Genomic DNA, 11593 nt, shown 5'->3' with positions numbered 1-11593 from the left:
GCTCCCTCCATACCACCCTCCCCCTGCATCCAGAGCCAAAGGCTCCTCCTCCCTTCTCTTGCTTCCTCAAACACTCTGGGCACTGGACTGCTTGTTCCCTGGCTCTTAGCCTGGGGTGGGACAGACAAGGATTCATTCTCTTACCTTCTCCATCCCCCTCTAGGCTAGGTCCTGGTAAATAAGAGGGTGAGGACAGAGAAACTCATTCCTACTCTCTGCCCCGGACTACCACACTTTGTTCGTGCCTCTCCTTACCCCACCAGTTGCAACTACTTAGGTGACTCTCCTTCATCAGACCAGGCTCAGTCCCCTGCATCCAGCCCAGTGCCCGGCATATGGTAAAAGCGATTGTGGCAGAAATGAGGGCAAGGCCAGTTCCTGCCTCCGGGGACCCCAGTGGTAGGGAGGTGGGAGTGGGACGACAGCCTCGCAGAACCTGCCGGGGTAGTCACTCCACCTCGTGGCCCCGCCTCAGTGGGCGTGGCTCTGTCGGGTCACCAGTCCGGTGAGGGGGCGTGGCCAAGGCGGGGATGTGCCCTCCCCTCGGGGGAGTCACGTAGCTCTGCGGCATCCGCAGCCTCATTTACTGGAGCCTGAGCTTCAGGCGCAGCTGTTGCGGATTTGAATCCGCACCCTTCCTGTGGCTGCCGCCGCTAACTCGTTGCGCACCTTGCTGCACACAGGTGAGGTAATCGGGCGAGGCAAGAGCTGCTCAGCATCTCCCCTTCCTCTCCCTGACTCTTCCCTCTATCACCCTTGCCCTACTCCCGGGGGTCCTTGGATGTGCCTTCTCGGTTCTCTTCTTAATCCTCCTTTCTGTCCACTCGGAAACCCTATGGTTCAGCCTCCCAGGACCCCTTCCTCTTAGCTCTCATGCCCGGACCTCAGCTTTTCTAATCCCAAGTCTTCCTCTGCCTACAGAATTTTTCCTGGGGGTCAGCCTCTCCCAACCAGCCCATTTTCATCTCAGCCTACTCCCTCTTCTAGGCTAAGTTCCTGGTCCAGTTGTCTTGCCTACTCTCTTCCCCTGGTTTAGGTCTTTCCCTTGGCTAGTTATCCTGTCTCTCTGTCACCTCCCCACAGATCTCCCCGCTCCATCCTCCCTTTCTCAGGCCCTTTGCTCACTCCTTTCACCCTGGTCCATTGCTCCCATCTGGCTACAAAGGCAGTCAGATTTGGGGTATGGAAAAGAAGAGGTTACAGAAGCCTATGGCAGTTATGTGTGCCACTCCTGCTCCCCACTTGTCACCCACTCTTCCTCCAGAACCCGAGGGAAGAGGATGATAGGTACCTTTGCTTCATTCTGAAGCCTTGGAAGTAAGTATGCTTTCCCTAGGGGTCTTGCCGAAGATGATAAAATGGAAGTTGCAAAGGCCAGGGCTATGTCCTACCTGAAGGGGCCAGATTCAGTGAAAGAAGGACTGGATCTTTGTTTGGGCAGTAGTTTCACAAGAAGACCTGTAGCTTTGGGCAGTTCACCTCCCCACCCCCACCCCGCATCTTTCCCCAGGGCTGGGAAGGGTGCCCACCAGGGACAAAAGGAGATGTGGGAACCGGGGCCCTAAGCCTGCTAGCTGTCAGAGGGATTGGTGCCACTGTGTTGCCCAGGACCCACGCCAAGGACTACTGCCTTGTTCCTAGCTCTATGCTTTTTGGGAGGTGGGGGAGGCCATTTGGCCCCCATGTGGCCAGGAGAGGAAGCAGAGGAAGTCATAGGTCGGATCCAGCTTTTATATCTTGTCTCTACTCCACAGAGCTGTCACCATGCCCCACTCATACCCAGCCCTTTCTGCTGAGCAGAAAAAGGAGTTGTCTGACATTGCGCTCAGGATTGTGGCCCCAGGCAAAGGCATTCTGGCGGCAGATGAGTCTGTAGGTAGGTGGGGACCTGTGGCTAGGTGGGGTGGGGTAGAGATGACCAGAGAGCCCTGGGAATGAGCTTGCTACCCCTCTTTTTTTCACCTCCAGGCAGCATGGCCAAGCGGCTGAGCCAAATTGGCGTGGAGAACACAGAGGAAAACCGCCGGTTATACCGCCAGGTCCTGTTCAGTGCTGATGACCGTGTGAAGAAGTGCATCGGCGGGGTCATCTTCTTCCATGAGACGCTCTACCAGAAAGACGATAATGGTGTTCCCTTCGTTCGTACCATTCAGGATAAAGGCATTGTCGTGGGGATCAAGGTGCAGCCACTGGCCCTTGATGGAGGCCAAACATGGAAATAGATGTGTGTGTGTGTTTGTGTGTGTGTGTGTGTGGTGACAAGGGGAATCCTGCCTGGGTTCAGCCCTCTGCCTGTGTTTCCCCTACAGGTTGACAAGGGCGTAGTGCCTCTAGCAGGGACTGACGGAGAAACCACCACTCAAGGTACAGGATGGGTGGGTGAAGACCATAGGGTTGTTGGATGGTTGATGCTGGCAAAGAAGGGCAGAGTGATGAGGCTGGCACTATGCCTGCAGGGCTGGATGGGCTCTCGGAACGCTGTGCCCAATATAAGAAGGATGGCGCCGACTTTGCCAAGTGGCGTTGCGTGCTGAAAATCAGTGAGCGCACACCCTCAGCACTTGCCATTCTAGAGAATGCCAACGTGCTGGCCCGCTACGCCAGCATCTGCCAGCAGGTATGTGTATGTGTGTGTAAGGGGCTTAGGTGGGTGCCCTGTGCCTAGTGGGGAGAGGGGTATAAGGCCTTTCTCCCTTCCCACCTGCTGCCCTGCCCAAGCTACTCTGCTCTTACCTGCAGAATGGCATTGTGCCTATTGTGGAGCCTGAAATCCTGCCAGATGGAGACCACGACCTCAAACGTTGTCAGTATGTTACCGAGAAGGTGAGTCCACAGCTGCACACAGACACATAGTGCAAGGGCGGCCTGACGGGGGAGCTTGTTCCCCATAGTCCCTGGCTCAGATTCAGGCACTCACCCCAAGCACTCTTTACACTGTCCCAGAACACACCTGCGAGTTTTAGCCTGTACTGACCCTCACAGACATGCGCACCTTCCCCTAAAAAAGGAGCCACCAGAACCTTAGTAAGCCTCCTCTGATCTCCAGGTCTTGGCTGCTGTGTACAAGGCCCTGAGTGACCATCACGTGTACCTGGAGGGGACCCTGCTCAAACCCAACATGGTGACCCCTGGCCATGCCTGTCCCATTAAATATAGCCCAGAGGAGATCGCCATGGCAACTGTCACTGCCCTGCGTCGCACTGTGCCCCCAGCTGTCCCAGGTACTACCCTGCTTCCTAACTTGCTCCTGTCCCTAAGACCCATTCTCAGGTTCTTGTGGCCTTCATGAGTCCCATGCCCTGGGAAAATAGGGGCTTGACGAACCAGTTTGTCTTCTCTTCTCTACCCTAGGAGTGACTTTCCTATCTGGGGGTCAGAGTGAAGAGGAGGCATCACTCAACCTCAATGCTATCAACCGCTGCCCCCTTCCTCGGCCCTGGGCCCTCACCTTCTCCTATGGGCGTGCCCTTCAGGCCTCTGCCCTCAATGCCTGGAGAGGGCAACAAGACAATGCTGGGGCTGCCACTGAGGAGTTCATCAAGCGGGCTGAGGTAGGGAGCTATAGATGGTGGTTGTGGGAGAGGGGTATGGCTAGGCGGGAGGGCAGCACCCACAGACTAGAGCCTGGGCAGGGTTTGGCACCTGTGGGCAGTGTCAGCCCGCTTACTCTACCTCCCTCCTACCCCGCACCCTTTTGCAGGTGAATGGGCTTGCAGCCCAAGGCAAGTATGAAGGCAGTGGAGAAGACGGGGGAGCAGCAGCACAGTCCCTCTACATTGCCAACCACGCCTACTGAGTACGCATTCCATACCACAGCCCTTGGCCTGGCCACCTCCACCCTATTTTGCCTGTAGTTACGGCTAGGACTGAATAACCATGCAGAGCAGAGATGCCTCCATCCAGCACTGAGTCATCTTCCTTTTCTTGTCCTCCCCTCCCCTCTCCCACTGCTACACCTGGGACCATTGGATGAAAAGAGAGGGTGCCCCTTGTGACTGAGAACAGGAGAAGTTGCTAGAAGTCAGAGCAGGATGCCTGGGTTTCCCCCTGCCTCCTTCAGCCCCCACAATTTCCTCATGATGTGGTAGCTTCTTCTTGGGCTCTCCTTGCCTTCCCTGTCTCCTGGGATCAAAAGTAAGACACTAGACATGACTCATGCCTTGGGTACATACCACATAGCAAATAAATGGTAGCAAACCATGCTAATTTGTCTGTCTGTTTTACACATCAAATTCCCACCTCAGTTTCTGATTTCCACTGACTGTCTCTGGGCCTTCTGCCTGTGGAGGTGGGGAGGGTAGTTTTCCTGGGCTTTAAGTTTATGAGGGAGGGGTACACCGAGTCACCATTCCCGGTTCAGGCTCTTGCTGGTGATGTCTATGGCTGCAGTGTGGGCAGTACAGAGGGCTGCATGTTCTTCAGGGACTGCCGCCTCAGGCACTAGGGGGCAGCTGAAGGATGGAGAAAGGCGAGACTTGTACAATTCCTGAAGGCAGCTTTTGCACAGAGCCCAAAACTGAGATAAGGGGATGGGAGTCTCTCAGTTGTCTTCTGCGTTGAACCCTGCTGGGGCTTGACACATTGTGCTGGGGTTGTGGGGTGGGCACTGCAGGAGCAGCACTTGGGCTCCCGCCCAACCTGGAAAAGCCCCAAGGCTCAGGACCACCAGATGGAGAAGGCTGTCTAGAAGGTTGCCAGGGGCTCTTGCCCATTCCCATTGGGGTAGATGAGGACACAGAGAAGGCTGATTTGAGGGTCTGGGCAAGGGTAGACCTGTTGAGGTTTCATGCTAAACTTTGCCCACTTAGCTGGGATGTGGGGGTACATCAAACACCTGGGTCTGTCTGAGGGGATGAAAAGATGAGAGAACTAGGTGTGTTCTGTGTGAACTGGGGAGGCCATGCTCTGTGTAAAGTGCTCCACCCAGCTAATTACTGCAGTATGGGGATGTAGGCACAGTGGGACCTGCCCTTATATTAACAAAAATAGGTAACACTTATATGGTACTTTGTTTTTTTAAAAAGTTTTATTTAGGGGCACCTGAGTGGCTCAGTCAGTTAAGCGTCTGCCTTCAGCTTGGGTCATGATCTCAGGGTCCTGGGATCAAGCCCCGCATCAGGCTTCCTGCTCAGTGGAGCGTCTGCTTCTCCCTCTCTCTCTGACCCTCCTCCACACTTGTGCATGCTCTCTCTCTCTCTGTCTCGAATATATTTAAAAAAATAATAAGAGATTTACTTATTTGAGAGAGAGGGAAAGATTGCTTGAGCAGGGTAAGGGACAGAGGGAAAGAGAGAATCTCAAGCAGACTCTCCCTGCTGAGACTCCCACAACAACCCTGGGATCATGCCTGAGCAGAAACCAAGAGTCAGATGCTGAACCAACTGAGCCACCCAGGCATCCCCTGTTGCACTATGTATTCCTGGCAGGCTAGGCCCTATTCTAATCACTCTACATTTAGTAACTCATTTACTACAACACTGTATAAAGCAGATACTATTACTATCCCTATTTTAATATGAGGAAACAGGCACAGAGCGGTTAATTAATTAAACTCTCGAGAGTACTCCGAAGAAGTGAAGAAGTCAGGATTTAAACCTAAGTGATCCAGAATTCTGGATCCAGGATCCAGAATCTGCTCGTGAATTTTCTAAAATTTTAGGTGAAGTATTCACTTATATGAGTTGGAAATGAATTCAAATGAATTAACAAAATACTGAATGAGCCAAATATGCTAAAAAGGTACTACAGGCTTTCCACCTCCATATTTGAGGCTTGAGGAGAGGACGCCCAGAAGAGGCGCTCTATGATATGGATAAACAGCGATGTGATCGATGATATTTGGGTGCCTCCTGTGCCAGGCTATTTACACGAATGACCTCATTTTATTTTATTTATTTCTTTATTAAAGTTTTTTAAAAAAATATTTTATTTATTTATTTGACAGAGAGCGAGAGAGCACAAGCAAGGAGAGCAGCAAAGGGAGAGGGAGAAGCAGGCTCCCCCACTGAGCAGAAAGCCCGAAGTGGGACTGGATCCCAGCACTCTGGGATCATGACCTGAGCCAAAGGCAGATGCTTAACCTTGTGAGCCACCCAGGCACCTCTTTAATTAAAGATTTTATTCGAGAGAAAGAGAGAGAGAGAGCACGAGCTGGGGGTGGGGGGCAGGGACGAGCCGCGGGAGAGGGAGAAGCAGGCTCCCCGCTAAACAGGGAGCCCGATGTGGGGATCGATTCCAGGACACCTGGATCATGACCGGAGCCAAAGGCAGATACTTAACCAACTGAGGCACACAGGCAGCGCATTTTAATTTCTTCAAGTAATCTCTACATCCAACGTGGGGTTGGAATTTATGAGCCCTAGATAAGCCCCCGGCGCTCTACGGATTGGGCAAGCCACCCTAAGTGAGCTCATTTTAGTAAATGTATCCATTTTCCAGATGAGAAAACTGAGACTTAGAGCTGCCTGTGGTAGCCCAACTAGTGTTTAACGCCTGCAGAGTTTGCGCTCTTAATCCGTGGGACTAGGGATGTGTTCTGCAAGGGGACTAACGAAGAGTTTTCGAATAACACAGAAATCCGCGCACCTCCTCGACTGCCGTTGGCGCTGGAGAGACTCCTTTCAAACTGGCGGACCGGCTCCTTGCGGACCCCGCCCACCCTCAACTTCTTTTTCTCCCCGCTCCCCTGGAGTGCGGCTCCCGATTGGCTGCGACCGCTGTCGTGGTCCCGCCCCCTCCTTGCGGGTTTCCGATTGGGGGCGGCTTGCGTAGCTCCGCCCTCGGCGCCTAGAGCAACCGGAAGCAAGCATGGCGGCTCCCGGGGAAGCTGCTACAGACCTAGGTGCGGTGGCTTTCTGGCGTGGCCCGCGGCTCGTGTATTGAGAGGGAGGAATGCGGGATTTGGGGATTGTGGCATGCAAGAGGTCCCGCGGACTGGGGGTCGGAGGGTCGTTTCAGACAAGATCCCTTTAGACTTGGGCGCGGGCCCCTAGCACAGGTATTCCTACCTATGAATACGGCCGTAGAGCCTCTGAGTGCAGGTTGCTCGGGTTCTTAAGCGTCGGGTGTGGGGCGTGCACCTAAGCCCACTTCCAGCGGCTCAAGTCACTACTTCCGTACTCCCCAGAGGTGGTCCGAGGCAAGCGGGCAGCTCTCTTCTTCGCTGCGGTGGCCATCCTGCTGGGGTTGCCGCTCTGGTGGAAGACCACGGAGACCTACCGGGCCCCGTTGCCTTACTCCCAGATCAGTGGACTGAATGCCCTGCAGGTGAGAGGGCTCGGTGGGAGAAAGCCAGGGGACAGCCCGCTGGCAAGGTGGAGACTCAGCTGTTGGCCCTGGTGCTCCTTCCCCTAGCTGCGGCTCACGGTGCCCGTCACTGTCGTGTTTACCCGGGGATCAGTGCCATTGGACGACCAGGAGAAGCTGCCCTTCACCGTTGTGCATGAGAGAGAGATCCCCCTGAAATGTGAGTTCCTGGAGAGTTAGGGCTGCCTTTCTGGTCTGAGCTCAGTCCAGAGATGGGTTAGGTAAGAGGAGCGTGGGTGTCCCTTAAAGGTAGTTAAAAACTTACAGCCCTCTCTGAATGAACAGTGTGGTTGGGTAGAAGAAAAACAACTTTAAATTCAGTGTTCACCATTAAGGCGACAGTTTTATTCATAAAACAGTTATGCTACCCGATGAGAACCAATTAATACTCATTAGGGGATAGGAGAGGAAGTGGGATGTAGCGGAAAGGACACTGGGTTTGGAATCAAGTTGGGGTTGTATACAGGCCTTATTAAATTTGACGTGAAATAGGTTACTGAATGTTAGGTACTTTTCAGTACCAGGGATTTTAGAGTGAATGAGGAATTGATGATGTTTATCAGAAATTCATAGTCCAGTAGGGGAGAAAGACACTTAGATAAAGAAATCACAATCAAAAGTATTTAAGAAACCGAGATTGCACCAAAGAAAGAGACTTTAACTGTCTGGGAGGAAAGGCAGGCAGAGAAGGTATTGAGGATGTCATTTTTAAGCTGGATTTTTAAAGGATGTGCAGGAATTCAGGTTAAATGGGGGAAGGGAAGAAGGGAACAGCATGAGCCAGTAATAATAATCTCTAATATTAGTTGTTCATTATATGCCAGAAACTAGGTAAAGGACTTTACATGTGCTGCCTCATTTAATCCTCTCTTAACATTATGATCTCCATTTTATAAATGAAGAAACAGACTTAAGAGATTTTAATTTTGTTCAGGATCACACAGCTAGCTAGTAAGAGGTGGAACTGTTATTTAAATCCAGGCCTGACTGATTCCGGTGTTCTGGCTTTTCACCAACAAACTCTACTGCTTCCTGTGCAGAAGCATGGAGGGGTGAATCAACGTGTTGGGGTATCTGTGAGAAGTTTTACTTTTTTGAAGTGTGAAGTGAAAGTTTAGGAGTGACTGGATGTGTAGGCCAAGTCCAGACCGTGACATTCCTGTATGCCGTTTACTGTCTAGCTTTTTAACCTTGTTAATACACATTTTTAAAAAAAATCATATTTCATGGGACCCCTGGGTGACTCAGGTGGTTAAGTGTCTGTCTGACTCTTGATCTCTACTTGGGTCTTGATCTCAGGGTTGTGAGTTAAGCTCCATGTTGGACTCTACACTGGGGAGGGAGCTTACATTTAAAAAAAATAAATAGAAAATCATATTTCATACAGCTGGAGCTAATATAAACACACATAGTTTTTGTTTCTCAAAACAAGAATGGATCATACCTCACCTGTTAGTTTAAACATGATTGTTATCAATTTGTCATGGAATTCTTCATATTTAGTGACACGCCATTCCGTAATGTGGACGTATTGTGGAGTAGGATAGTGGAATGACCGAGAGTATGGAATTTGGTGTAAGACAGCTGGATAAAGCCTTGGTTCTGCTACTTATTTGTGTGAATTTGGGTGAGGTTGTTAACCTCTTTAAATCTTGGTTTTCTCATCTGTTAGATAGGAATAGTAATAGGTTGTTCATTTATTCAACAAATATGTATTGAGTGTCTGTATCAGATACTGTTGTAGTTGCTGGAGATACAGCAAACAAAATAGGCAAAATACAGTGAACAAAATAGACGAAAAAGAGAAGAGACATAGGAAGATAAATATTTGTTTGATGGGGGAGGGGTCTCCTGGCTGGCTCAGTCAGTAGAGTATAACTCTGAATCTTGGGGTCATGGGTTCCAACTCCAGGTTGGATGTAGAGATTATTTAAAATAAAATCTTAAATAAATAAATGTATATTGGGTGGTGACAGGAGACAAATAGTTCAGGACAGGGATAGGGCAGTTTTCTTGGGGGATAAGGAGATCATTGCTGTTTTATTTATTTATTTATTTATTTATTTATTTATTTATTTAAAGGGATTTTTTTTTTTAAAGATTTTATTTATTTTTTTGACAGAGATCACAAATAGGCAGAGAGGCAGGCAGAGAGAGAGGAGGAAGCAGGCTCCCCGCTGAGCAGAGAGCCCGATTTGGGGCTCGATCCTAGGACCCTGAGATCATGACCTGAGCCGAAGGCAGAGGCTTAACCCACTGAGCCACCCAGGTGCCCCTCATTGCTGTTTTAGAAGCACGGCCAGGGAAGGCAGCATTTGAGAACAAGACTTCCAAATAAAGACCTAAGAAGAGATAAAGGAGTAAACTGTATAGGTATCTGGGAGAAGAACATTTTGGTAGAGGGATAAGCAAGTATAAGGTCCTCAAGTAGGAGCAGAAATGGTGCCTTTGCAGGACAGTGAGAATCCCATTGTGGTGAGAGGGAGGTGAATGAGGGAAAGAGTAAGAGGAGATGACATAAGACCAGAGTGGGGAGAGAGGGGGCAGAGGAGGCTAGGCTCACATACAGCTTTTATTCTGGGTGAGAAGGGAAGCCATTGAAGGATTTTGTTTTGTTTCCTTTTGTTTTTTTCAAGATTTTATTTTTAAGTAATCTCTACCCCCAACATGGGGTTGGAACTCACAACCCCAAGATCAAGAGTTGCACACAGGGATGCGTGGGTGGCTCAGTCAGTTAAGTATCTGCCTTCAGCTCAGGTCATGATTCCAGGGTCCTAGGATGGAGTCCTGCATTGGGCTCTGTGCTCAGCGGGGAGCCTGCCTCTCCCTCTGCCTGCCACTCCCCCTGCTTGTGCACGTTCTCTCTCTCTCTCTCTCCCTCTCCCTCTGGCAATTAAATAAATAAAATATTTTTTAAAAAAAAGAGAGATAGCAAGAGCAGGAACAAAAACAGGGGGAGTGTGAGAGGGAAAGCAGGCTTCCTTTGAAGCAGGGAGCTCAATGTGGGGCTCGATCCTATGACCCTAAGATCATGACCTGAGCCGAAATCAAGAGTCAGATGCTTAACTGACTGAGCCACCCAGGCGCCCCTTATTACTAATTTTAATGGAACTACATTTAGTGTTTTGTCATTAAGTGTGCATCTTATCTGTATCAAGAACATTCATTGAATATAATTATTTTGAGGCACGTATTGAAGTGATCATTGGTTTTTCTCCTTTCACCTGTTAGTAGAATGAATATTGTAATAGATTTCCCCTTGGGAGGGTTGATGGTAGGATGGTAGAATGGTTGATAGTAGGATGTCCACAGGCAGAGACAAGAGCTAGTTAGAGGAAAGAGGTGGGGTGCCCTGTATGTGATACCATCTGTGTAGAAATCATTAGAATTGGCTGCAGCTTCTTGGTCTTTCTTTGCAAACAATATTCTTGCTGTCCTGAGACACGGGACAGTGTGAGGGCTAGGAAGGAGGACAGAGGTCTGTACTTAGTTGTCTTACCTTGCTTCTTCCTTTTCCTCTCAGACAAAATGAAAATCAAATGCCGTTTCCAGAAGGCCTATCGAAGGGCTCTGGAGCACGAGGAGGAGGCCCTGTCCCTGGGCAGTATGCAAGGTACCCGAAGGGGTGATTATGCTAGTTTAACACGAAGCCCTCTTTTTCCTCTTCCGATCTCTTGTCTTAACTTCAGAATCTCTGGGAAAGCTGGGAATGAGATACCATGTGTTTCAGCCTGGGCCACGGGGGCCGAGCCTGGCTGCAGTGCCAGCCAGCTGTGAGCGGGAGGTGGAAAGCTCAGGCGCTCTGTAGGGGGCTAGAGGGAAAGGGAATGGTATTTTTGCTTCTGGTGCACCTCCTGCTTTTGTCCCCAGAGGCAGAAACCATGTTAGCTGAGCCGCAGGAGCAAGCAGAGGGCTCCCTGACTGTGTACGTGATCTCTGAAAACTCCTCGCTTCTGCCCCAGGTAGGGTGAGCAGAGAGGCTGTGGACTTGCCTTATCCTGTCAGCTCATTCTCTCCTAGGTCACCTCCTCCTTGCAGTAGTACCCCCCCATTGCTGGCATTTGCTCCAGAAAATGCTTTAACAAATAGTTTTTTTAAAGAATGAAAATAGGAAAAAACATAGAATGCAAATAGGGATTTTTTTCATTGACTCTGGGTCTTTCTAAAGCCTGGACCAAGGTCCGATGACCATTTAAAGTGGAAAAAAAAAATCAGGATGAAAAAGAAAAGAAGCTTGTTTGAATGGGTTGTGATGGGAATATGGGTGACACATTGACCTTTTCACTTG

At 50.1% G+C, this 11593-nt stretch overlaps 2 protein-coding genes across 2 annotated transcripts; both read left to right on the top strand.

Moving 5' to 3' along the window:
• The first annotated feature begins 585 nt into the window (after nucleotides 1-585).
• ALDOC (aldolase, fructose-bisphosphate C) lies at nucleotides 586-4204 on the top strand. The gene is made up of 9 exons (XM_080831633.1): nucleotides 586-683; nucleotides 1755-1876; nucleotides 1969-2180; nucleotides 2310-2364; nucleotides 2457-2617; nucleotides 2740-2823; nucleotides 3047-3221; nucleotides 3352-3551; nucleotides 3701-4204. The coding sequence occupies exons 2-9, from the start codon at nucleotides 1765-1767 to the stop codon at nucleotides 3794-3796; spliced, it is 1095 nt and encodes a 364-aa protein (XP_080687759.1). The 5' UTR covers nucleotides 586-683; nucleotides 1755-1764; the 3' UTR covers nucleotides 3797-4204.
• Nucleotides 4205-6787: 2583 nt separating this feature from the next.
• LOC308338064 (GPI transamidase component PIG-S-like) lies at nucleotides 6788-11506 on the top strand. Its single transcript, XM_080831630.1, has 5 exons — nucleotides 6788-6841; nucleotides 7127-7266; nucleotides 7354-7465; nucleotides 10829-10918; nucleotides 11176-11506. The coding sequence occupies exons 1-5, from the start codon at nucleotides 6808-6810 to the stop codon at nucleotides 11274-11276; spliced, it is 477 nt and encodes a 158-aa protein (XP_080687756.1). The 5' UTR covers nucleotides 6788-6807; the 3' UTR covers nucleotides 11277-11506.
• The last annotated feature ends 87 nt before the right edge of the window (nucleotides 11507-11593 follow it).

Source organism: Martes martes, assembly GCF_963455335.1.
Source record: "Martes martes genome assembly, contig: scaffold_398, whole genome shotgun sequence".
Classification (NCBI taxonomy): domain Eukaryota; kingdom Metazoa; phylum Chordata; class Mammalia; order Carnivora; family Mustelidae; genus Martes; species Martes martes.
The sequence above is the reverse complement of the archived record's forward strand: the minus strand, read 5'-3'. Positions and strand labels throughout refer to the sequence as shown.